Raw genomic sequence first — 27,990 nt, forward strand, 5'->3', positions numbered from 1 at the left:
TGACAGCTCTGGTAGACATAGGTCTTAAAGGTGACAGCTCTGGTAGACCTAGGTCTTAAAGGTGACAGCTCTGGTAGACCTAGGTCTTAAAGGTGACAGCTCTGGTAGACCTAGGTCTTAAAGGTGACAGCTCTGGTAGACCTAGGTCTTAAAGGTGACAGCTCTGGTAGACCTAGGTCTTAAAGGTGACAGCTCTGGTAGACCTAGGTCTTAAAGGTGACAGCTCTGGTAGACCTAGGTCTTAAAGGTGACAGCTCTGGTAGACCTAGGTCTTAAAGGTGACAGCTCTGGTAGACCTAGGTCTTAAAGGTGACTCAGCTCTGGTAGACCTAGACCTTACACGTTATCTTCTATATCCAGGCTGTTTGAAGATTGGATCATCATTGTCAGAGCACTATAGAAGTGTGTCATCATTATGCGACCCTGGCGACTGCCGATAGAGACAGGGGCTGAATGAGCCAGTACCTCATGCTCAGCCAGAAGTCTCAGATCACTCAGGACAGGTCATCGACCCAGGCCAAGGGTCAGGACGATAACCAGTCCCTTTCTTCTGGTTGTCCCCTTAATGACTTGTCGTCTGTTACCATCAGACCATTGGGTGTGTTAGGAAGGAACTTTCCACACTAGCTTCAGATATTGTGTATATAATGTGTTTATATTCTGTTGGTGAATTTAAATTATTTGGCATTTAAACTCTTATTTGCATAGATGAATAATGATATTGTTCACTCTTCAGATTTCCTCTGGTTTCCAGCATAGATGCTGTTTATATTTAGACGTTGGTATGTTGAATTAAAGTGTCAGCACGCAGAATATTAATCGGTAATTGAAGAAATATGCACCCCGCAAATAGAGGAGAGTGGGTGAATAAGAGGTATTAAACACCATAATGCAGCTACCTTTATCTCTCCTAGCTGAACACTGTAATGCCATCTGAATAAAGCACTATTTGTCTTCATTAGAGCTGTATAAGGGACAGAACTGTAATGCCCCCTGTATGTACACCACCACCTCTCCTTAGCTGTCCCCGCCGCTTGGGGCTGCCTGCCTCCCTGTCTAGTACATCCACACACACAGTACATGTCGTTGGTTTTACAGGCCCTCGCTTATTATTCACTGTTGGGTTATCTCTTGACAGATATGCAATGGAATGTAAATTCCCTCCCTTGTTAGGGTGTTTGGGAGGTTGTGTACATGCCATTCGGTTAATCACTCATCCTAGCCACTCGTCCCCCTTCTCCCTCAGGCGTTGACTTTGTGATGGATGAGACGGGGGTTGAGGAGTGAGGAAGATCCATTCAAGTTTGGCCATATGAAGAGAGCCTCTGTGTGAAAGAGAGGTTGGTGTGTGGTGGGGAGATTGTGCGGTGAGGGGTTGTGTGTGTGTGTACAGGTACACCTTGTATGTATGTATGTGTGGTGTGTTCATGTTCAATATGCACACCACACACACTAATACATCCAGACATTGAACAGGCAGCCATTGGAAATCTGAGTAGTGTCCTCATTGTTTCTGGCTAGAGAGCCAGTGTTACTTCATCTGTAGACCCTGTGTTGCTGGCTGCTAAACGCCATTAAGTTGGCTGCTAGCCAGCGTAACCCAGTGAACTTACTGCAGGCGAGATAACAGGAGATGCTGTCAGAGCCCCTGAGGCAGGTCCTGAGGAGCAACACACACCGCTTTATGGGTTTTTAATGACTCTTCAAGGACTTAATGACCCAGAGAAATCTGAAGCACAAAACTCTTCTATTCTTAAGTAAATAATTGAATCAGTTTCATTCCAGTAGTGATTATTGCAGTGTGTTTAAAGAGGAGTTAACAGACTGGTTGGTGAGCCTGGTCCATGCCCTGGCCACATGGTTCTCTCTGTCTCTCTCGCTCTCTCTCTCTCTCTCTGTGATGGCCTGTCACTCCACAGTGCTTCATCCCCACCGGTCTGGCCTCCCCTCCGCTGCTCCAATGCTGATAACCTCCCTGACAGGCCTCTTTCATGAGCGCCTCAAATGTCTCCGCTGCCTTTGAACGTGCATCACGCTGCCTGTTGTTATCTTCCCTCACACGTTGGCCACCCACCCCAGCCCTAACCCCCACCTTCTCTCCCCCTGCACAGAGCGGGCGCTCTGCCAGCCTGACCGTAGCTCTTCTCTGCCCTGGGAGCCCCGCTGTGTGGCCAGCTGTGAGGCTAGGCAGAACGGCACACTGTCATCTCCCCTCAATCACTCTCTTGCTCACCTCCACTTTCATATTTAATAGGAACAGATTCTCTTCACTACAGATAAGTGTTGGGAGAGAGGGATAGAGAGAGGTGGATGGTGATGCGATGGATACAACGTGCATTTCCTATGAGGTGGCATTTGGCGATTTCTTCCACAATCAGCCGTGAACTACTCGTTTCTGGTGATGGTGATATGAGAGCATCTGCAAAAGCAATTTTTGTTTTTCTGAGCTCTCCTCCAGCTCCTAATAAACGCCATAAACATTGCAATCTACTAACTTATTTTGAATATGCATGCAATTAGCAGGGCAAATTAAGCTAGAACTAAATGAAATGGCACAAGTGGGCCAGTGATTTATGTGGCATCGCTGTTTACACTGATGAAGTAGCGCTGCCTAATTAAAAGAACAAGGTAAACAAATACCTCTTGTGAGACCTCTAAAAAAAAAAATATCTGAGTTTTTATGGAATGTCTGTCTCTCTCTCTCTCACTCTCTTCGTCATCAGTATAGACTGGCACAAGACAGAACACTCCAGATGACACAGTACCAGAATGTCACGTCACAGGAGGCTATGTCATTGTGTCTTCCTGTTCCTGTCATCTCCATTATATTCTAAGAGTCCAACAAGTTCTGGCTCTGGCCAATGTTCAGTCAGTTGGATGTTTGAAGCTTTGTAGATTTAGAATGGGATTGTGCCCAACAGGATAACTGTTATATATATTTTTTACTTTAGTATATACTGCAATTCAGTTGCCTTGTGGTTAGTGTCCGCCCTGAGATTGGAAGGTTGGGAGTTTGATCCCTGACCGAATGAAATCCAAAACTGTAAAAATTGGACCCGATGCGTCTCTGCTTGATACTCAGCATTAAGGAGATAGATTGGGGTAAGGCCATGCGATAGACTAGTGTCTGTCCAGGGGGTGTACTTGTCCATCAAGCTGCCTCACGCTCCTGCTCCTATGAGCCATTATGACTCGCACATGCCAAGGCTTGTGCAAGGATACTGCTACATACTACAGTGTTTAATTTGCATATACCCTGCTCATTCCCCTCCCCCCCATATCCCAATTTCTGCAACCAATAAGTGAGAAAAGTACATGCCAACTATAGACCATATATTGTGTTCTCTACACGTTACAGAAAGAGCAGAAGCTTGAACTATTCGTTCAGACCTCAGTACTACCTACCTACAGTTTATGGAACATTTGCTCTTTTTAGTATTTCTCCAGTAGGTTTCCTCAAGGAGAAAGACTCCACTTCTATGTCAAAGATAATAAAACAAAAACAATATAGTAAATAATACAGTAATGTCCACAAAAACACTACAGTAAATACTACAGTTTACAACAATCTTCAAAAACACTACATGAATTACTATAGTATGTACTACAGTTTTCTTTTACTACAGTATTTATACTATAGTTAATTGTACTATAGTTAACTACAGTATACAGTTAACTATAGTACTGTAGTGTTTTTGCTGACATTGAGTCCGTAAAAACACTACCATGATGTCTGCAAAAACACTACAGTGAATACTACAGTAAAGTCAGCAAAAAACTACAGTGAATACTATAGTATTTACAGTGCATTCGGAAAGTATTCAGACCATTGATTTTTCCACATTTTGTTACGTTACAGCCTTATTCTAAAATGTATTAAATAAAAATTTTCCCCTCATCAATCTACACACAATACCCCATAATGACAAAGTGAAAACAGGTTTTTAGAAATGTTTGTACATTTATTAATAATAAAAAACAGATACATTATTTACTTAAGTATTCAGACCCTTTGCTATGAGACTCGAAATTGAGCTCAGGTGCATCCTGTTTCCATTGATTATCCTTGAGCTGTTTCTACAACTTGATTGGAGTCCACCTGTGGTAAATTAAATTGGTTGGACATTATTTGGAAAGGCACACACCTGTCTATATAAGGTCCCACAGTTGAAGGACAACCATCTTTGCAGCACTCCACCAATCAAGCCTTTATGGTAGCGTGGCCTGACGGAAGCCACTCCTCAGTAAAAGGCACATGACAGCCCGCTTGGAGTTTGCCAAAAGGCACCTAAAGACTCTCAGACCACGAGAAACATGATTCTCATAGTCTGATGAAACCAAGATTGAACTCTTTGGCCTGAATGCCAAGCGTCATGTCTGGAGGAAACCTTGTACCAACCCTACAGTGAAGCATGGTGGTGGCAGCACATGCTGTGGGGATGTTTTTCAGCGGCAGGGACTGGGAGACTAGTCAGGATTGAGGAAAAGATGAATGGAGCAAAGTACAGAGATCCTTGATGAAAACCTGCTCCAGAGCGCTCAGGACCTCAGACTGGGGCGAAGGTTCACCCTTCCAACAGGACAACAACCCTAAGCACACAGCCAAGTGGCTTCGGGACAAGTCGGGGACAAGTCTCTGAATGTCCTTGAGTGGCCCAGCCAGAGCCCAGACTTGAACCCGATCCAACATCTCTGGAGAGACCTGAAAATAGCTGTTCAGCGACGCTCCCCATCCAACCTGACAGAGCTTGAGAGGATCTGCAGAGAAGAATGGAAGAAACTCCCCAAATACAGGTGTGCCAGCTAGTAGCGTCATACCCAAGAAGACTCAAGGCTGTAATTGCTGCCAAAGGTGCTTCAACAAAGTACTGAGTAAAGGGGTCTGAATACTTATGTAAATTTAATATTTCAGTTTTTTATTTTTTAATAAATTTGCAAAATTTTCTGAAACCTGTTTTTGCTTTGTCATTAGGCGTATTGTGTTTAGATTGATGAGGAAATAAAAACATTTAATCAATTTTAGAATAAGGCTGTAACAGTAACAAAATGTGGATACTTTCCGAATGCACTGTATACCATAGCATACTATAGTATTTTTTCATGGGTCTGCTGCTTGCATCCAATATGCCCTCGAGACATCAACATTCGTCCTGACTGAGATAAAAAATTGGTAGAATGGACTGTATAGTTGGAGAGAGAGACTCTGTGAGAGACAGTGTAGGGGCAGAGTACACCCTGGGGGTTTGGTAGAATCGGGTGAGCTGGGCTCTGTGTCTTCCTCCTAATGCTCAAGGCACCTCCACTGTCACTGAGTCCCACGGGATGTCCTACTGAGTGAGAGAACAACCTTCTACCAATGATTCACCTCTTCCCAAAGCAAAACACATGGATCACCGTGGGGACACGTCACTGGTGAGGCAGTGCCAACTAAAGGACCTGACGCCTGTCTGTGCCAGCCCAGTCATACACACAGACATTTCTATCTGGCACACAGTTTTGTGCAGTATGTGTGACTTGGATAGGCTGTGGATAGAGGCTCCAGAGATGTTAGAGTGCAGACTCAAACTACAAAATGGCTCTGTGCATTCTCCGCTGTGTTTCAGCCTCTCTCATCACCTCAGCCTGACAAATGAGGATAAAGAATTGTCACCCTCTGCTCCCAGGCAGGTCACTTCACACAGTGTCTCAGAGCAACGTGTCGAGGCCTTAAGATGCACTCATCCATGCCGCAACATAACATCCAATCCAAGATTTATTCCGAAAAGGCCTTTGGGCTGACAGCAAATTGAAACAGGTTATAGGGTAAGGGAAAAATCAAACAACTGGAGGTTTGAAGACTGCCACTGTAATTCTGTCACTTGAATCAGTTTACCTTCCCTTTTAGAAGTAGCTGTGTGACAGCTCACCTCATTATTGCACTGTGCATCTGAGCAGAGCTGAGCTAAGCTGAGACCGACCTGTAAGAATTGGCTTTTCATCCTCAGAGCAAGGCTGCATAACACCGCAATGCCTGCTACTCCCAAAACAATTACATGCTAACCTGGAATTTGAAATGAGAATTAGACTTATAATCGCTCAGCGGTGAGGGATCCCAAGCAGGAAGTTAATATATTAGCTGCTAGAGCTCTAACCTCTGTCCTAACCCTATATCTCTGTCTCATTTGCCTTTGTCTGAGAACCAGGGATAACACTCTCTCCTATTGGCTGTCATAGTGAAAGGACACCATCCTTTGTGAGGATACCATTAAAGACACTTCATTCGAGGACACAATTCATGGCGAGGACTCCTCACTGTGAGCCCTTGTCATATCAACAGTCCTGCAGCCACATTACTCTCACCCTGCCACCACGGCACTAAGGCTGAGGTCTTTAATTGCTTGTCCAACTGAATATTCTCTGGTTTCCCTCTTCATCTGCTGAGCTGATTCCCCCCCTCCTCATCAACATGTTCTGCACCCCAGCTATTTCCTGCAGGCCAGACCAAGGACATGTTCATAATGTGTCCGTTCAGCTCACAGAAGAAAAGCTAGTTTACCAGCCTATAAAACCTAGCGACAGCGAGGCGGCAGTCAACAAACTCCCAGCTTTTCTTTTTTCATCAGCAATGGAAATAACAGTCACTCCATTGCCTGAGGTGGGTGATTCTAAATGAATGGCTTACTTGGCATGAGGATACGAAAGGATATCTTGGAATAGGGGTTGAATGAGATGATGGTTTGATCGGAATGTTTTTGAGTTAGCCATTGTGTGATGTGTTCTTTTCTTCTTTCTACAATGCATCTTCCTGCTACTACTATTTTATGAGGGAAATTCAATGATGAAACATAACATCAGGACTCTATTCATTTATCCAGAGAACGATGGGACTTGACAGGCAACATGTCATTCCTGGCTGTAGAACTCCCTCCTGCACAGCCAGTCCGGGTGCTCCATGTTTCTTTATTAGCCACTGCAGCAAACAGAACCGCAGCTCCCTGGTGGATAGGGAAATGCACTCCCCTTCTCATCCCCTTATTTATCGAGCCTCCTGTGCTATTAAACACGGGGCCATTCCCGGTGAAAGATGGGACGGCGCACCAGCACTCGATATACTCTGGTAATACCCCCATCTGGACATGAGCGATACATTTACTGAGGGGCTAGGTCTGCCGGGTGCCCCCCACCATTACAAAGGATTCCACTGTGTTTGGCTCCAGTAGAGAATCTTGTATATTGCCCCTCTTATTATGAAGGCAGTTTCAGACTTTCTAACTCTGTTATGAGCCATACCAGAGCTTATGTTGTCCGTGAGGCTTTTCACACTAGCCAAGTCATGCTCAGGTCCACTCGGGTCTTTGATTTTGTGTTTTAAAAACCTCATTAGTAGCTCTCTTCAGCCACTATCCCTGCGAAATCCAGAGCGTAATTAATGACTCTGACCTGCAGTTGAAAATTCCCCTGGTTGACTCCTTGTAAAACATCAAAGAAACACGTAGAGGCAAAGTGGAGAGGTCGAAGAGCAGAGTCTGTCTCTCTCAGGTCAACTAATATTCCTTCCTTTTCAGTCCTGCTCTCTCCTGGTGTTCCCTGCTGTTCCATTGACTGTGCTGTGCTGTGCTATACTAACCTGACCTGTACCTGCATGGGATGCTACTGTCCTTCATTTCTCTTACTCTGTTCTCTTCTGTTTTCCCCTTTCCCCCTCATCTCTCTCTCTCTCTTTATCTCGATCTTTCTCTGCCTCTCTATGCCTATCTCTCTCTGCCTCGCTCTCGCGTTCTTTCTCTTATCGCTATCTCTCTGCCTCTACCTCTCTCTCTTCCCCTCCTTCCCTCTTGCTCCCGTCCTGGTGACCTGGGCTGCCTGCAGTAGAGATTAAAGTGATCAAGGACCTGCCGTGGCCCCCTCCTGTCGGCCAGCTCAACCACAGTCCTCCCCTGGCCCTGCTGGAGGGGGTGGAGTCACCCCCCGCTCTGCCCCCCCAGCCAGCCCAGCACTCCCCTGGACACACTGGCTGTGACCAGCACCACCATGGTGGGTCTTATTGTCCCTGTCCTGTCTGTCCATCCCAACACCATCGGAGACCCTCATCCAATGTCCCTCATCAACAATGTCTCCTTGCCTCTCTCTTGCCATCTCCATATGTAATTTCCATTGCTCATCTTCCTCTTCATCCTGTTCCCTGATAGGGTACTGTACTGGTGAACTGTCTGTTGAAGTTGAGAAATGACAAATTGCGTGGGTGACTACATACCATACAGTTGTAAGACAACATTCCATTCACTATGACAACATGTGAAAACAGTAACAGACAGTTATATATGTGTGACCTCATTGAGTGAGGAGGAAGTGATTGATCAGCTCTACAGTATCTTTTTTAATCAGTTTGACGGTTCACATTATCTCTGTAGTAACTGCCCTTTTCCATCTGGATTACATATGGCAGAAAATCACTAGCACCAGTCCAGGTTGTGTGGACGAAGGCTCATTACTTTTAATGCCGCTGAATTGCCTTCTGAATGGGTAATTGGAAGTGTAGGTGACCCCTAATGCTACTGTCAACATAGACATAAGTGTTCCAAGGCAAGCATCCCCCTGCCCACTGCTCTTTATAGCTCATACTACCAAACCCTTGATTAAGAACCCATTGAAATCCCCAAGTTTACTTCTCTTCATTTTGGTGAGAACATCTATGTACCACAAAGTGTCTGACCTTGCTTTTATAATGCTCTGTGACCAAATAATAACCCTATTTCCAGAGTTGTGGACTCGAGACACGAATTTGATGACTTGAGACTCGACTTGATAGAAAATAAAATAACTTTGACTTGGAGACTCGAGACTAGACTTTGACTTGAGACTGATGACTTAAAATTATCTGGCCAGGGTTTATGTTTTTTTGTCACTCATTTTGTGGCACAATCTCCGTAGATTACGCTCCACACAGCCTGAGACAGTAGCCGCAGCATCGCCCTTGCAAAAAAAACATGCAACAGATTGGCTAGTGAAACGCACACTTGGCCCTCTGATTGGACCAGCAAACTGTCAATCAACAAAGGTCGGGTGCGCTAGTGAACAGATTACTGATTTCCTGTACAGCTATAGGATCGGGTGCAGCGCAAACAGCACATTTTAGGGAGAGGATTGCCATGATAAATATGCAGCTCCAAATATAGTTTGTTAATCAAGCATATTGACTGTTTACTTTGCAAGCTCACCAGCAATGGGGCATCAAGCAACAATTAGACCTAGTATAGGCCTACTGGTCATTTGGTATGTCAAAATTGCTTGAAATTGATCAATTACTTATGAAGCTTGCATTTGTAATTTGTTAAAATGAATTATTACTGTGGCGGGGGACGCACCATAGGCTCGTCTCTCCACTTGAGCTCTCCATACTCCCCCCAGTGGAGAATGCTTTGTTCTCTTGCTTTCACAGGTTAAAATGCATATGTGCTAAACCTATATTCCATCTAATCCTATAATATTTGCTAGCGTTTCATCATTCCGTCCGTACCGTTTATTGCAACACTTAGACATTTCTGTTTCATGTTTGATACGATCCATTTTCATTTACCTTACCATTCCTTACCCTCTGAGTGGGCGCAAAGTTCATTATGCACATGAATGTGCGCAAGACTCATGAGGTAGAAGTTCTGTTTATTTAATTCAATGTATGGCTTCCTTTGTTCATATTTCCCGGGTTATGTCCGAGTTCCGTTTGTCTGTGTCCTATGTCTCTGTCATTCTGGTTGTGCGTAATAGGAGCGTGCCTCAGTGCACATAGAAATAGGCTACGTGGCCTGCACGCCATGCTTTGGATGAATAAGATAAATTATTGTTCCATGTATGAATGATTATTAAATTAGTAATAATTAAGTCTGATTAAAACGAATGTACCAATGTAACAATGGATGTGGAAATTGCCTTTTACATTGTAGAACCAGTTTATTGGTTGTAATTGCCAATTGGGTAATTGTATGGTCCTGGGAGTGGTCAAGTGCTTATATATACCTCTTTGAGCTCCTGTTAGATGGATTCGATTTGGTTTCTCAAGGGGAGGCTGCGCAGTCTTGCCCGCTACCTGTGTCTGTTCAGATAGGACAGGTTATGCATAATACAGAAGCTATTTCTTTTGGGATGTGTATATTTGGTGAATCTACTTGTATATTTGTATGATATGGTGCTTTCACCATTGGATCACCAAGACCTGTAAATAAATCTACACTGAGCACGTCAACTTGCCTTGCCTTCTGCTGATGTCATGCCCTTACGACTGCTACAAGGTCCCTATTTTATAATTACATAATCTAAATGTGTTGTAGACAAAAGTATAAAAAGTGCTGTCTGGTAGCCTCAATAAATAGACAAAGATTTGCTGTCATTGTATGTATAGATTAATTGTTTACTTGACTTGAAAAAAAACGTGTCTCGACTTGACGTTGTCTTAGAATGCACGACTTGGACTTGACTCAAGACTAGACCCCTTCTACAGTTGAAGTTGGAAGTTTACATACACTTAGGTTGGAGTCATTAAAACTCGTTTTTCAACCACTCCACAAATGTCTTGTTAACAAACTATAGCTTTGGCAAGTCAGTTAGGACATCTACTTTGTGCATGACACAAGTAATTTTTCCAACAATTGTTTACAGACAGATTATTTCACTTATAATTCACTGTACCACAATTCCAGTGGGTCAGAAGTTTACATACACTAAGTTGACTGTGCCTTTAAATAGCTTGATGTCATGGCTTTGAAGCTCTGACATCATTTGAGGCAATTGGAGATGTACCTTTGGATGTACAGTGGGGAAAAAAAGTATTTAGCCACCAATTGTGCAAGTTCTCCCACGTAAAAAGATGAGAGAGGCCTGTAATTTTCATCATAGGTACACGTCAACTATGACAGACATATTGAGAATGTTTGTTCTCCAGAAAATCACATTGTAGGATTTTTTTATTAATTTATTTGCAAATTATGGTGGAAAATAAGTATTTGGTCACCTACAAACAAGCAAGATTTCTGGCTCTCACAGACCTGTAACTTCTTCTTTAAGAGGCTCCTCTGTCCTCCACTCGTTACCTGTATTAATGGCACCTGTTTGAACTTGTTATCAGTATAAAAAGACACCTGTCCACAACCTCAAACAGTCACACTCCAAACTCCACTATGGCCAAGGCCAAAGAGCTGTCAAAGGACACCAGAAACAAAATTGTAGACCTGCACCAGGCTGGGAAGACTGAATCTGCAATAGGTAAGCAGCTTGGTTTGAAGAAATCAACTGTGGGAGCAATTATTAGGAAATGGAAGACTTACAAGACCACTGATAATCTCCCCCGATCTGGGGCTCCACGCAAGATCTCACCCCGTGGGTCAAATGATCACAAGAACGGTGAGCAAAAATCCCAGAACCACACGGGGACCTAGTGAATGACCTGCAGAGAGCTGGGACCAAAGTAACAAAGCCTACCATCAGTAACACACTACGCCGCCAGGGACTCAAATCCTGCAGTGCCAGACGTGTCCCCCTGCTTGTAAGTCGCTCTGGATAAGAGCGTCTGCTAAATGACGTAAATGTAAATGTTAAGCCAGTACATGTCCAGGCCCGTCTGAAGTTTGCTAGAGTGCATTTGGATGATCCAGTAGAGGATTGGGAGAATGTCATATGGTCAGATGAAACCAAAATATAACTTTTTGGTAAAAACTCAACTCGTCGTGTTTGGAGGACAAAGAATGCTGAGTTGCATCCAAAGAACACCATACCTACTGTGACGCATGGGGGTGGAAACATCATGCTTTGGGGCTGTTTTTTCTGCAAAGGGACCAGGACGACTGATCCGTGTAAAGGAAAGAATGAATGGGGCCATGTATCGTGAGATTTTGAGTGAAAACCTCCTTCCATCAGCAAGGGCATTGAAGATGAAACATGGCTGGATCTTTCAGCATGACAATGATCCCAAACACACCGCCCGGGCAACGAAGGAGTGGCTTCGTAAGAAGCATTTCAGGTCCTGGAGTGGCCTAGCCAGTCTCCAGATCTCAACCCCATAGAAAATCTTTGGAGGGAGTTGAAAGTCTGTGTTGCCCAGCGACAGCCCCAAAACATCACTGTACTTAAGACTTGACTTGGAGACTGGACCTTGTGACTTGAGACTCGGACCTTGTGACTTGAGACTTGCTTGTGATTCGAATAATAGTGACTTGGTCCATTTCCAATTAAGAAGCCTCTGTGTGTTTGCTGATGTTTACAGCTTTTCCACAGCTCTGCAATCAGTAACTAATTATCCAGGGAGAGAGAGAGGAGAGGGGCTATGTGTAGCAGAACTAATACCCAGGCTGAGGCTCTGTACTCCCCTGGTAGTGTAGAGGGGGTGTATTACAGTAGAGAGGCCAGTAGAGGCTGGAGTTTAAATTGGAAACCATGTGTTTAATGTCCTTCATACTGTTCTATCCATTCCATTCCAGCCATTACAATGAGCCATCCTCCCTCCATCACCAGAGAGAGAGCCAGTAAGATGAGCTGGCTGTTTTCTGAGGGTGAGGACAGGACATGATTTATGCCCCATAATGCCTTGGGAATGGCTCCACTTCCACCATGCATGGGATAAGAGTGGGTTTTAGTGTGGCGTCTGGCTGTAAGAGGATCCTCTCTCTGTCTGAACTCCCACTACATCACAGGGGTCAGAGGTTGGATATAGAGACGGGGACGGGGGGGGGGGGGCCTCCACTCACACAGGAGGACATAGTCAGAGTAGGTAGAAGTTGTTCCTAACCACTGCTAATTTAATCCTAGAACTGTTGTTAGGGGCAAAAGCCATTGCTCTTTGTGGCCCTAGCCAGGTCTCCATGCTAGAAGTGTTACCAGGGCCATTTATGATTAGCTGTGTGATATGGACCTGGATGGTACAGCGCCCAGTACAGCTGAACAGAACCTGTCTCACCAGTTCAATATCATTATCATATTTAAATATTGCCTGACAGCAGTGACAGTACAGATATTACATCTACATATAAACAGAAGACAAAGTCCTTTGTCTGGATGTAATAAAGAGCTTTTCCTTTGTTTTCTGGTGTGAATTGATTGTCTGGGCCATTATCTTACCTTCTCTTCCCGTTGTCTCACTAGAATACAAAACAATGTAATTAAAAGATATCCAGATTTCATTTTTGTTCAAGGTATCTGCAGGCGTTTAAGCCTTTGGAGGATTGTTCCTTTGTCTTTGGAAAACTCGTCAGAACACGTTTTGGGATTTGATAGAAAAATAACATGCCTTGATGTTGAACTCATCGGAGAATAAGACCATTGGGCTCAGCAAGTGTGTTTCTATATAACCCTTTCAACATATCCTATTCGACTTCCGAAGCACAATATACTCTGGATGTCAACAGAAAGCAGTGGTTTTACAAGCAGCTCACTCTCTCCCATGGCAGTGTATGGTTTCATGGTTTGATGCTCACAATGTGCCATGCATTTCAATGAGTCTTCAGACCTGTTAATCATTTTCACGTCAAGCTGGAAATCTTAATTGTAACCCTGTAATACAGCAGTAGATCGCGAAGCTTTCCCCACTGACCAGTGAACTCACTCTTTTGATGGAAGTACCATTAGTAAATGAGAATTAATTAGCTGGCTTAATTAGTAAATGTGCTGTGTGGAAGGTGGGTGGTTGTCTCAGTGAGAGGTGGCAGTAGTGAGTGGTTTCCAGCTTGCTGAATTCCTCTGTCGCTCTCGCTCTCCCCCCCCCCCCTCTCTCTGCTCTGCTTTCCTCTGGGCATGTTCTGGTCCTCCAGATGTCCCTTTGACCTTTGGCCTGTGATTTATCTAATTCCCAGCCAATCAGTATCTCTCTCCATCTCCCTTCCTCTCTACCTCCATCCCCCTCCCTCCATCCCTCCATCCTTGCAGCCTGTGTTTTGTTGGGAGCCTGCAGAGATGGGTGGGCCCTTCAACCATCCATCACCGTCTGACTGACGGTTCAATCTGATACCGAGATTCCAATTGCTCTGCTTTACACGCCACAATACAGGTAGTGTAGACAGGCTGGCAGACACACACACAGAATGGCGTGTGTGTAAGTGTGTGTTCGTGCGTCCGTGTGGGTCCTTACATCACTCTAACTGCCCCTCAGGGCTCATTACCTATGTGCCAATCCCCTCTTCAATCTCGTCTTGTCTGTCCTGAGTGTGAGCTGTGGAGAATGAAAGGGAATGAGTTTGGGCTGAATATCACCAGGAGTCAGCCAAACTATAATGCTGCTGCTGCTGCAGCTATTGTGGGGGAGAGGGTTGGCAATCATAGAAGACATGGGCTCTTCACACTCAAACAAATAAAATGATCGCTTTTTTTTTGTGTGGTTCACTCCTTAGTAATTCCTCTTTGAAGCTATGTGCATTGCCTCTGAAAAGGCCCTGTTCTGACGGGAGAGGTTGAGTGGTGAACACCCCTGAGGATAGCCATTCACTCTGCCTTGGTGGAGGAGTCAAAAAGCGAGAGAAGGAAAATTATTTAATCACATTGAGCTGGTTCCTTGTGGATCTAATGTTACTGTAGATGTCAATCGAGTTTAATTGAGGTGTTATGAGTGTTTAGGAATTAAAGTATTAAGCATAATTAAAGTGGGAATTGAGAGCTCTGACTAGGGCTCAGGTGAACGTCAGTCTTATCTATCATGATCAAACCAATAATAACAGACTTTAGTGTTGGTTCAGATTCCTTCATAGCCGTAGACATGGAATGTAGACAGACATTGCCAATGTCATGTACTTGTATGTGATAGCTGATAGCATCAGAGCATGTTCTGTCTGCCACAGTGATGACAGATAGCTGACCGAAAGTGACCGTTTCCTCACATGGGAGCTCCTCGTGTTCTTATCAAAACTCATAATACTCTCACATTCACCAACACACACTGACACACTCATATAGCCAACACCAACGCACACATATACATTGAGAGCACAGGAGGTTGGTGGCACCTTAATTGGGGAGGACAGGCTCGTGGTAAAGGCTGGAGCGGAATTAGTGGAATGGTATCAATTACATCAAACACATGGTTTCCAGGTGGTTGATGCCATGTCATTTGCTCCGTTCTGGATTATGAACCATCCTCCCCTCAGCAGCCTCCACTGGTTCAGAGATACAGGGGACATTGTTTTTATAGAGATAGGGTTTTGTTTTAATAAAGAGGAAACAATATATTTAGACTACAGCAGTCCCTCTACTGCTCTCTCTTTCTCTGACATTATTGCACAAACGTACGTGCACACAAACACACAAGCACACACTCAGGGGGAAGGTTTGCTGCAGAGCTACAGATTGGCTGTGTCTTGGCTGACAGCGTGAGGGGCTGCAAACGCATCTTTTCCCACCCGGTCAGTCTCCATGGAAACACTATCTCACACACATACACATATACATGAAACATGGAACCAACACTTTACATGTTGCATTTTATAATTTAGTTCAGTGTATGATGGTGGAAGGGCTGTAAGGACTCAATGTTACAATAGCTTTACAGTAAGCTAAATGCTATCCTTTGACTGGAGGTGTGGTCTAGACTAGACAAGCGTATTCCTCCCCTCTCCATCGACATGTTGTGATTCCAGCGGCTCTTGTCTGTCTGGAGGAGCCATGTCCACTCAGTAAAATTAAACCCAAGGCCTGGAGTGAGATTAGCCATTGAGATGAGGAGTGGCGGGGGGCAGGCAATCACAACTAAGTATGCTAAATGAACTGCTTCCATCAGAGGCTCAACGTTTGATGTGTGGCTCCACTCTTCTTGACGCCCTAAAGCGGTCTTCAGCATTCTGGCAGTGACAGACTCTGGTAATGTGTTTGATGTTGAAGGGTGACCTCAGTTTACTGCTGGGGGTAGCAAGCCAAGCCAAGCCAAGGCAACTGGAAATGGGGCTCTTTCCAAAGGATGGTGTGACATCAACTACAGGAATGAGCTGTGGAGAGAAACGCTTTCCCCCCTCTCTCCTTTGTCAGTGTCTCTGACCTCTAACCGCTGACCACAACCAGGAAGTTCTGAGGTTTCAACTTCTACTCCTGGTCCCCTCCCACGCTCCCCTCTGATCTCACATCAGACTGTGTAAATAGGAAGATTGAGTAGCTTGTTTCTGATTGGTCTAAAAGCAACTCTCTGACCTCTAACGTTAGTCAGGGTCGTGTCACGATTTGGATGGATCATCTCCGATCCCCCATCAGACCGAGCAGCAAAGCCTTGAGAAGTGCCAACTTCCATTCTCTAGTTAGTGACCTTGCCACTTTTCAAGGCCTGGCTCAATGATTAACCTGGACTAGTTTGTGCATGTTGTGTTTTCCCTCCCGTCTGGCATTGTGTACACAGTGTGGCAGGATTGATTTCTGTCTCGCTCTGCCTTCGTCTGTGAAGGTCCTTGAGAGGGATGTGTTGTACAGAGTGGTGGTGTGTGTGTTTAAACACTGAGGCATGGCTGTCTCCTCTCATTAACACGTCTCACTGCAGCACAGCACATACAAGCTGGGAAAGTACAGGAGGAATCATGAAGAATAAGTCACAGCAGCTCTGTGTTTCACTGATATGCCTGATGTTTAGAACACATGCTTCTCTGAACTCAACGCCACTTTAATTTAATTGCTTATAATTGATTAGTACAGAAAATATAAGATGGACTTCAATGGTCAGTGTGTTAAAGCTAGAATCCTTAGTTGCTACATCCATTTTGGACTTATAAAGTAATGATATTCCCATTGATTCTTGAAGAATATAACTTGTAAATGTCTCATGAGCTTAGTTCAACTGTCGTACCCCATCAGACTCCAAAATATCAGCTTGTTAAACAATATAAATGTAAACAAACAATGAATAGACTCAAAAAATGATTAAAACTATAATTTTGATGTCATGGATGGTCTGTCCTTGCATCCATAGCTCTGTCTATGAATTTGAGTGGTTACAATGTTCCAAGGCTGATATTTCACATGTCTCTTCACGAAAGCCTCTATTGAGATGCTGTTGTATTGTGATACTCATATCTGGCTGTGGATCTCTCCTTCATTTACAGTCCAGTTTGAAGGGGCGGAGAAGTCCAGAATGTCGCCCACCAAGGAGGGTAAAGGAGGGCGTCCGCCCCGCGTCCACTCCAGTTGCTGTCTGGTCAACACCAAGATGAGCTCTCTGGACCACTGCAGTGCTACTCTGGGGGAACGCATTGACCCCTCCATGCCCCTGGAGAGCCAGTTGTAAGTCATCCTCCCCTACTGTCTTTCTATCCACAGAATTATAATGACTAGTAATTCTATTCCTGTGATCCTCTCTAGGGATTTGGTACTTTTGTGTTGGTGCTTCTGAGATAGAGCTGTGTAGAGATGTTTGATTGTCTTTTGATGTTAGATAACAGACACTTTCTCCATTTGAAACTCTGTTTTACCCTCCCTCTTCTCTCCACCCTGCAGCTGGTACCATGGATCGATCAGCAGGACGGATGCAGAGTCTCTGCTGAGGCTGTGTAAGGAGGCCAGCTACCTGGTGAGGAACAGTGAGACCAGCAAGAACGACTTCTCCCTCTCACTCAAGTAAGACCCTTCCTATACATACTGTCCACTAAACACAAGTAACAGTGTACAGTTTATGACACACCACCCTCTCACACACTAGAGAACATACAGCACCCAGTACCTACAGTGCCTTCAGAAAGTATTCATACCTCTTGACTTAGTCCACATTTTGTTGTTACAGCCTGAATTCAACATTTATTAAATAGATTTAATCCATTTTGATTTAATCCACATAATACCCCATAATAACAAAGTGAAAACACGTTTTAATCTTTTTGCAAATTTATTGAAAATGAAATACAGAAAAATCTCATTTACGTAAGTATTCACAACCCTTTGCTATGACACTCCAAATTGAGCTCAGGTGCATCCAATTTATTTTGATCATCCTTGAGCTGTCGCTACAACTTGATTGGAGTCCACCTGTGGCCAATTCAATTGTTTGGACACACTTGTCTATATAAGGTCCCACAGTTGACAGTGCATGTCAGAGCAGAAACTAAACCATCAAGTCGAAGAAACTGTCCATAGATCTCCGAGATAGAATTGTGATGTGGCAAACAGTATTTCTGTGAAAGGGTATAAAACAATTTCTAGAGTGTTGAAAGTTTCCAAGACCACAGTCTACCCAGACTCTGCCTAGAGCTGGCCGTCCGACCAAACTGAGCAACCGGGCAACAAGGACCTTGGTCAGGGAGGTGATCAAGAACCCAATGACCACTCTGACAGAACTACAGAGTTCCTTGGCTGAGATGGAAGAACCTGCCAGAAGCACAAGTCTCTACAGTACTTCACCAATCTGGGTTTTATGGTAGAGTGGCCATATGCTACTCATGAGAAAAAGGCACATGACAGCACGCCTAAAGTTTGCAAAAAGGGACATGAAAGACTAAGATCAAAAGGCAAAAGATTCTGTGGCCTGAATGCAAAGCGCTATGTCTGGAGAAAACCAGGCACATCACCTGTCTAACGCCATCCCTACTGTGAAGCATGGTGGTGGCAGCATCATGCTATGTGGATGCGATTCAGCGACAGGGACTGGGAGACTGGTAATGATAGAGGGAACAATGAATGGAGCCAAATACAGGAAAATCCTTGATGAGAACCTGCTTCAGAGTGCAAATGACCTTAGACTGGGGCGAAGATTTACGTTCCAACAGTACAATGACCGCAAGCATACAGCCAAAGCAACGGTGGAATGGCTTCAGAACAAGAATGTGAAAGTCCTTGAGTGGCCCAGCCAAAGCCGAGACTTGAATCCCATTGGAAATCAGTGGAAAGATGGAAGGTGCTTCCACAAAGTATTGACTTTATGTAAATTAGATATTTCATTTTCAATACATTTGCAAACATTTCTAAAAACATGTTTTGACTTTGTCATTATGGGGTATTGTGTGTAGATGGGTGAGAAATAAAATCAACTTAATCCATGTTGAATTCAGGCTGTAACACGACAAAATGTGGAATAAGACAAGGGTATGAATACTTTCTGAAGGCACTATTTACAGTATGACACACACACTTCACTGAGGGTGTTCACAGGTTATCATAGAGTATAGTTCTATAGATCGAGTACCAGTTCAACACACAGTACAGCACCATTATTCTGCCTCCAGGAGTCTTCCTCACCTCCTACCTACTTGCTGACTCAGTTTGTTCAGTATGGTAATGCACATCACCTTTAAGACCCCTGTCCTTCCTACATGATGCCCTCCCACCTCCACCAGGTAACCTCTCTGGCCCTGTTGGTGCTCTGATTCGCTGACTTGCCCAGAACTGAGTTCAAATTGCCCCACTGGCTGACCTCTGCCCCCTGACTGTGACCTGTCTCCGGGCCAGCAGTGGGTCCAGGGGACAGGCCCTGATTGTTTTAGTCTGGTCTGACATTTGGCTGGAGGGTAGCTTAAAGGGTCTCGCTGCACAGCGGGCACTCACATCCACAGGGCAGTCACATCCCATCAACTCAGAGGTTCTGAGGGCTCACACTACCGCAGGGAGGCTGCCAACTGATGAGTGTCAGCGGGCTGCCATTTCGCCAGCACACAGCAATACCTGGCTGAGAAAACCATTTCACCACAGGGGCAGAGGAAGTGCCTCTGATATGAGCTGCAGAGAAGATAACTGCTTGAGTTATGGCCATGGAAGACAGTTCTACAGTATTATTGTCACCTTTCTTCAGATAGAAACTGCCATTTATGCTCTTTTGTTATGAGCTTCTTCTTTTTTTATATAGATAATTTTCTGCACATTATTCACAATAAAGCACATATCTGTCGATAAAGTCAGTGATAGATTAGATACATTGCAGCAGGGGGAAAAACAGTTGCTGGGGCCGAGGACGTTCCTTGTCAGTCTGCTTTAGGCTCATCTCTGCTGGCAGGAGGAGATGATGCTGGCCAGAGCTGCTCCACTGCTCCTCACACTGACTGCTGATTTCATTACCAGAGCTCTAGAACTCTGCTCTGGCCTGCCTGGGGACACACAGGGAATTAGACTGGTGGGCTTGATTGGACAGACAGTGCTGGGCCATTGGTTGGACTGTCTGGTGCAGTAGGCAGGTAGGCCTTATTGGACAGACAGGGCTGGGGCTGGGGTTTGTTTGGGGAGACTGGTGGCGACCGGCGGGGTGCCCACTATGACACATCCCATGCTGTGTCTGAGGGGGTGGAGGAGAGGAGTGTTATTGATCCCCAGTAGGAGCTGTCCTTCTCAGTCAGCCCACACACGGTGACCTTTCAGCCAGCAGGACTGAACCTCTGACCCTGTCAGTCCGGCTGCCTCCATGGCCAGTCATAGTGGTAGAAAGTCATATTGACTCTGAGTTCAAAGTTCAAACACATAGACTTCTGAGTGCGTCTAGGATCACCAATGTCCATCCCAGGATAATGGGACTAATTGTGTCAGTTCCAGAAAGGAGTGATGGAACTAATTGTTCCGTGTCTGTGTGCTTGTGAGACCAATTGGTTTGTGAACCATAAATCATAGTTGTGTAAAAGGCTGTTTACAACACTCTCTTTGTTGGACCTCCTGCACAGATCAGTGGAGATGTCATCCACCCAGGGCAAAGGCAGGAAGGCAGATATTTCTAAACAGCTCTCTGGTGTGTGTGGTGGATCATGTGCCTGTGTCCTGCCAGCTTGACTGTGTTTGTTGTGCAGTACTGGTAGGAAGCAGAGGAGGCTGTAGGGTCATTAAGATCAACCCAGTAAACAATCAGCAGGTTGATTCATGTAGCCGGCAGTGGGGAGGAGGTGACACAGAGTTCAGTCTGATCATGTTGGAGCCTCCTCCTTCTCCTGCTTCCTAGAAGCCTCTGTGGCAGGGGCTGGAGACCCTGTGTTTAGATACTCCATGTCTGGACCTGCTGAAATATTCATGGGGCCCGTTCGGTGGCACGTTTGTGCTTTGCATCATTGATGAAGGCCCAGACTTTCACTAGCCATGAGTCTCGAGAGCCTTTTGACAGGGAGAGATGGTACCTAGTCTCTGTCTCCGTTTGTCTCTGTCTCTCTCTCTCTCTTTCTCTCCCACTCTCTCTCTCCTCCTCTCTCTGAAGATGAGTGCTCTTTTCGGTGCATAAAACACATTTAACCTTTCACTAGTCTCTGAGTGGCGTAGCTCTGCCTCCTCACCCCAGGGAGAGGTTTTACGCAGCCGGGTTTACGGGCTGACTGAGGTAGAAAATAAACCGTTGATGAAAGAGGAAAACAAAGATTTATGCAACAAAATGTGTTGATGCTATAACACATGGGAAACTAGAAAGCCTTGGAACTGTAGAAAGAACAACAAAAGCTCTTTGCGTTGGCAACTGAACTCATGCCAGGAGAGGCAAAAGTGTCTCAGAAAAGTTTCCTCCTCTTTTTGTCTTTCTTGTGAGAGACACAGGGCTCTCCCAGTGAGGGCTCTCCCAGTGAGGGCTCTCCCAGTGAGGGCTGTCCCAGTGAGGGCTCTCCCAGTGAGGGCTCTCCCAGTTTGTGGTGGAGTGCGCGGTTCAGTGTGCGTGCAGTTCAGTGCACAGTTCAATGCATTTTATTAATGAATGTTTTGTTCTTGGATATTAGCACAACTGGAATGGTTCCCAAATGAAACACAACAACAACACAGATTTATGTTTTGTACAATATACACTGCTCAAACAAATAAAGGGAACACTAAAATAACACATCCTAGATCTGAATGAATGAAATAATCTTATTAAATACTTTTTTCTTTACATAGTTGAATGTGCTGACAACAAAATCACACAAAAATTATCAATGGAAATCAAATTTATCAACCCATGGAGGTCTGGATTTGGAGTCACCCTCAAAATTAAAGTGGAAAACCACACTACAGGCTGATCCAACTTTGATGTAATGTCCTTAAAACAAGTCAAAATTAGGCTCAGTAGTGTGTGTGTGGCCTCCACGTGCCTGTATGACCTCCCTACAACGCCTGGGCATGCTCCTGATGAGGTGGCGGATGGTCTCCTGAGGGATCTCCTCCCAGACCTCGACTAAAGCATTCGCCAACTCCTGGACAGTCTGTGGTGCAACGTGGCGTTGGTGGATGGAGCGAGACATGATGTCCCAGATGTGCTCAATTGGATTCAGGTCTGGGGAACGGGCGGGCCAGTCCATAGCATCAATGCCTTCCTCTTGCAGGAAGTGCTGACACACTCCAGCCACATGAGGTCTAGCATTGTCTTGCATTAGGAGGAACCCAGGGCCAACCGCACCAGCATATGGTCTCACAAGGGGTCTGAGGATCTCATCTCGGTACCTAATGGCAGTCAGGTACCCTCCATGTGCTCTGGTGAGCACATGGAGGGCTGTGCGGCCCCCCAAAGAAATGCCACCCCACACCATGACTGACCCACCGCCAAACCGGTCATGCTGGAGGATGTTGCAGGCAGCAGAACGTTCTCCACGGCGTCTCCAGACTCTGTCACGTCTGTCACGTGCTCAGTGTGAACCTGCTTTCATCTGTGAAGAGCACAGGGTGCCAGTGGCGAATTTGCCAATCTTGGTGTTCTCTGGCAAATGCCAAACGTCCTGCACGGTGTTGGGCTGTAAGCACAACCCCCACCTGTGGACGTCGGGCCCTCATACCACCCTCATGGAGTCTGTTTCTGACCGTTTGAGCAGACACATGCACATTTGTGGCCTGCTGGAGGTCATTTTGCAGGGCTCTGGCAGTGCTCCTCCTGCTCCTCCTTGCACAAAGGCGGAGGTAGCAGTCCTGCTGCTGGGTTGTTGCCCTCCTACGGCCTCCTCCACCTCTCCTGATGTACTGGCCTGTCTCCTGGTAGCGCCTCCATGCTCTGGACACTACGCTGACAGACACAGCAAACCTTCTTGCCACAGCTCGCATTGATGTGCCATCCTGGATGAGCTGCCCTACCTGAGCCACTTGTGTGGGTTGTAGACTCCGTCTCATGCTACCACTAGAGTGAAAGCACCGCCAGCATTCAAAAGTGACCAAAACATCAGCCAGGAAGCATAGGAACTGAGAAGTGGTCTGTGGTCACCACCTGCAAAACCAGTCCTTTATTGGGGGTGTCTTGCTAATTGCCTATAATTTCCACCTGTTGTCTATTCCATTTGCACAACAGCATGTGACATTTATTGTCAATCAGTGTTGCTTCCTAAGTGGACAGTTTGATTTCACAGAAGTGTGATTGACTTGGAGTTACATTGTGTTGTTTAAGTGTTCCCTTTATTTTTTTGAGCAGTGTAGTTGACCTATTATGAGAACCACCAACCACATTCTTGTTTTTTAAATCACTCTAAACCATGAGGAACAGGTGTGATCATGTCCTGATCGTGTTAGTAATCCTTCCAGTCAGACACGCTCTGTTTGTGTATTAAACCAGAAGAATAGCTATTCAGGACATTTCCTGTCCCACAATGCTTCATAAGGTCATTGCTTTCTTTCTGGATCATTATCTTCTGTTGGGTGAATTTGGCTTCTCTGATGCCACAGATTTATTGCATTGAAGCATAATTCATAGTTCAGTCTAATATATGAGAGAGAGGTGGAGATAAACGAGGATTGCTGTCTCTATTTCTCTGCTGTGAGGATGAGGGTTCAAGTGAAAGTCATAGACCCCGGTGAACAGGACACCAGGACACTCCTCCAGAGTGAAATGAATCCAGATTAGACAATAAAAGCGCACAACTAAATAGGATATGATAACAAACACAAAAGGCCCAGTCTTGTAAAAAATAGCCCTACATTTCTGTTATCAGACAGCAGTGAGTAGTGGTATGTTGCTCCGTTGTCTCTGAGTCTCCACGGAGCTGAAACGCGATAAGCATAGCTAAACGCTGACGGGGAAGGAAATCTTCGGGGGATTTTAAAATGTTCCTATTGATGTGTTTAGCTTTTTAAGTGGTGTGCCCATGTAACCCAAGGCCTGTCTCCTCAAACTGTTGATGAATCGATCACACTTTGCCTTCAGAGTGGCCCTTCCTCTCCTGGCCCAGCTTAAGAAGCAGCAACACAGTGACTACATCCCAAATTGGCACCCTACTTCCCTATATAGCGCACTACTTTTGGCCTAAGCCCTATGGGCCCTGGTCAAAAGTAGTGCAGTAAATAGGGAACAGGGTGTAATTTGGGATGTAGGCAGTGAACAGGCTCTGTGACTATTGATATATGTTATCCTATACTCCAACCAATACACTTTGATTTGATTTGATTAACATCCTGGTAATGACAGAGATGTATTCAAATGGAGGAGCTGGCTGGGTGATGAGGCGCAGTAATGGAGGAGGCTGAAGCTAGCTGTATTTACTTCACTTTTATAGCAGCAGAGAAACCCTGCAGTCCTCTCCCTCAGCTCTCTTATAAAACGATCATCCACGTCTCCTCACACTAGATGCTCTCAATCTCCCTCGTTTCTTTTACTGTCTCTGTCTCCCCCTCTCCGACTCCTCTCTCCTTCTATCTTCCCATCTCTAACCATACTTTTAATGCAGCAACTACATATGTCAAGGCTGTGACTTGCCAGTCTTACAGCAGCAATGTGTTGAATAGAAGATATGAGAGAATTCATGTTGACTGTTCTTCATCTGCATTGGTCCTCACTAGTTTCACCATGTCACACTAGGGTTTTATCTCTTGGTTCATGAACTGATGAAAGATTTGACTTACAATAAGTATATGCCTCTGATGTTTTGAGAAATGTCATTTTTAATGGTTATTGTCCCTTAATTGAACCTGTTACGTTTCCCCTTGATCCTAATGTTGGTGTTCTCTGCATGGCTTTGTTTCTGCTGGTGTCTTAGTGAGATAATATGGCTTCAGGCTTTTCCAATGCAATTATAAGATAAGGGAAGTAAGGACATCTCATTTAAGATGCCCAGCAATTTGTGCTTTCTGCTGATAATGGACACACATATACACACACACACACACACACACACACACACACACACACACACAGAATGGCTTAGAAAACATATTTCTGTCTTTGAATGCCACTCCCTTCTTATGGGAACAGTAAGGCAGTACAGTCAATCACTGGTTGTTATTCCACTGTTTTATTTCTGTTTACAGGAGAGGGGACACCTGCTCTGCTAAATATTGTATATATAATTTTCCTAACTGTGTAAGTCCTCCGGGTGAGCTGATCTGCAGTATCTTGGGCATTGCACAATGAACAGAAGAAAAAACATTATCTGGGACCATGAGTCAGTGTGTGCTCAGTGCTTGACACTAACCTGATGCTGGGTGTTTTGGCTGCTTGTTGCAAAAAAGGTTTCTGATAAATGGTCTCCTGAGGACTTTTCCTCTATCCCCTCTCCCCCTCTACCTCACCCTCTCTCTCTCTCTCTCTCAATTCAATTCAATTCAATTCAATTTAAGGGCTTTATTGGCATGGGAAACGTGTGTTAATATTGCCAAAGCAAGTGAAGTAGATAGTAAACAAAAGTGAAATAAACAATAAATATTAACAGTAAACATTACACTCAGAAGTTTCAAAAGAATAAAGACATTTCAAATGTCATATTATGTATATATACAGTGTTGTAACAATATAGTCTCTCCCTCTCTCTCTCTCTCTCTCTCTCTCTCTCTCTCTCTCTCTCTCTCTCTCTCTCTCTCTCTCTCTCTCTCTCTCTCTCTCTCTCTCTCTCTCTCTCTCCCCTCTTCTCTTTGTCATCTCTGTCCTCTTCCTCTCTCTCTCTGACCTCTCTCCTCTCTCCTCCTCTCCCTCTCCTATGTGAGCAAAGGCCTGTGTCACTGCCCTCCTGCCTGCAGCTGCTGTCCAGTGCAGCATAATGGGTTTTATACAGCCACATTTCTCATTAAGACAAGGCTCCGGAGCAGGAGATTACTTAAGAGCTGTAAAGCACACAGATCCAAGGCTCCGGCTCAGGCCTAGAAATACTGTAGGGAGCACAGCCCAGCATTTCATTTGCTCTGCATTTATTAACTGGTGTAGCCTAAGTGATTCTTCCTGGCTGCTCATTAGACCTGTAGCATTCTCGATTTACCTTACTTAGGAGCATGCAGTATGTGACCTGGGTTCTAAACCAGCCCTAGTGTACTGCATCACCTGGGAATGATCTGTCACACTGTACCGCTGAGAGATAAAGCACTCATAATATTAAGAGCTGAAATATTGTTTTCTCTCTCCATCTAGGAGCAGCCAGGGCTTCATGCACATGAAGCTGTCGAGGACGAAGGAGAACAAGTACATCCTGGGTCAAAACAGCTGTCCCTTCGTCAGTGTCCCCGAGATCATCCACTTCTACTCCAGCCGCAAGCTGCCCATCAAGGGGGCCGAGCACATGTCCCTGCTCTACCCCGTGGCCATCAGAACACTATAGTGACACTTCCTTCCCCAAAGGTCACTCGGGTCAGATGCCCTCTCCTGCCACCTCCCCTGGGAAACCCTGTCGCTCTGCCTATCTGCTTCTGTCTGATTGGTCTGAAGGACAGAGTTCAAGTTGGCGGAGGATGCAGGGATGATGATGATGATGATGATGATGATGATGATAACACAGCTCACCTGTCATCACCCACCTGATCCCAGTCCTGCTTTTAACTTTTTGTTTGTATTTGCTATAACATTATCATCGCATCATTGACTGACACTTTATCTGCTGACAAGCATTGTTTCACTGATCCCACAGCTGCTTCCTCAACAGTACCACTCTGTACCCATCTCCTCCACACAAGACCTGTTCATATTGGTATTGGATTTGGCTCCAAGTTCTGCTGAAAGTGTCATGTTTGTTTAGTGAGGGGAACCTAAAGATTGTAATGGCCTTATAAAGGAAGCGGGGAAGGCAAATTAATGTATTGGAGTTGGGTTATATTGTATGGGCACTCTACAGTGGCTGGCAAACTCAATAAACCTGCCCTGTGTGAATACTTTCCCCATCAGTGCAACAACAGTTTAGTGTTTAAGTGCTGTACGGTCTACAAACTGATGTCTCTGTCTATTCCCGGGACTGTAATTTCTGATATCCATCACCACGGGTGTCCCATTGGTAGGACAGCGTAAGTACAGCTCTGGTTTGACAGTCAGCAGACTGATAGATGGATCACTATGTTACAAAGCAGTAGCACCATTGGCTAAATGAGCCAGAGTTGGGCGCCTAGTCTAAAAATGGGCCAAATTACCTTCCCCATCGTAGAATATCTTTGGATGGGGAGAATGGAATATGCCTGCATTGTCTACCTCAGAAAATCTATTTCATTCGTCTATCTGCAGATCAATAGGTACAATGGGATTGCAGATATTGATCCAATCCCCACCATGCGACTCCGATTCCCAACAAATTGCATCTACGGTTTAAGAATAGGTTTTTGCATAAACCAGTCAATCAGATAATGTTTTTGGTTCTTTTTTAAAAACTACATTTTACAGATCAGCATTTGTATGTATAGTCACTATGAAATTGTGTGATGTCAGTAACAAATGTTTGGTTAATGCCTTATAATGCATGGGTTAAATCAGTCGGATTAGATCCGCTGATTTCTAGAGTTCTGCTTCTTTCAACGATTGTTCTGTGACTGTAATTTATTCTGGGGTAATTCTTCTTATTACAGATGTGTTACTCCTCTCTGTGAAGGCCTGCCTTGTGGCATCCGGCCCTCACTATTCTGTGCCATGTGATCGTGTTTGGGCAGAGTTTGAATACCCCGGGCCTGGCCTCATATACTGTGGTGCTTTGCTTTGTGTTTTAGTCAGTTCTGCTTCCATGTGTCCAACTGCCTCTGTGGCCTGACTCTGACTCTGAGACACTGATGATGAGTAATGGTGTCTCGTGACCAATGGGATTGTCAAGCCTCACATAAAGACTGTCTGTAGAATCCCCATGGACCAATCGGAGGACTCAATTTTCCTGGATGAACTCTGACCTCCAGTCTGTCATAACCCCTCTGTTGGAATTATTTAATACACACATCTCAAAATTGGTTTCTTATTCACTTTACTCTTGATTTACTTTATTGTCTCTGTGTGTTCTA

At 44.9% G+C, this 27,990-nt stretch overlaps 1 protein-coding gene across 1 annotated transcript; it reads left to right on the plus strand.

Annotated features, from left to right (window-relative positions):
* Positions 1 to 453: 453 nt before the first annotated feature.
* LOC123481458 (SH2 domain-containing adapter protein F-like) lies at positions 454 to 27,939 on the plus strand. Its single transcript, XM_045205731.1, has 5 exons — positions 454 to 523; positions 7,849 to 8,013; positions 17,031 to 17,208; positions 17,422 to 17,541; positions 26,156 to 27,939. Exons 1-5 carry the CDS (start codon positions 454 to 456, stop codon positions 26,340 to 26,342), a joined length of 720 nt encoding a protein of 239 aa, XP_045061666.1. The 3' UTR covers positions 26,343 to 27,939.
* The last annotated feature ends 51 nt before the right edge of the window (positions 27,940 to 27,990 follow it).

The sequence above is a fragment of the Coregonus clupeaformis genome, chromosome 20 (genome assembly GCF_020615455.1).
Source record: "Coregonus clupeaformis isolate EN_2021a chromosome 20, ASM2061545v1, whole genome shotgun sequence".
Lineage (NCBI taxonomy): Eukaryota > Metazoa > Chordata > Actinopteri > Salmoniformes > Salmonidae > Coregonus > Coregonus clupeaformis.

Coding starts and splice junctions, on each gene's coding strand:
- LOC123481458 (XM_045205731.1), top strand. CDS start 454: ATGAGCCAGTACCTCATGCTCAGCCAGAAGTCTCAGATCACTCAGGAC. Junction 8,014..17,030: donor CTGTGACCAGCACCACCATG/GTGGGTCTTATT, acceptor CTTCATTTACAG/TCCAGTTTGAAGGGGCGGAG. Junction 17,209..17,421: donor ATGCCCCTGGAGAGCCAGTT/GTAAGTCATCCT, acceptor TCCACCCTGCAG/CTGGTACCATGGATCGATCA.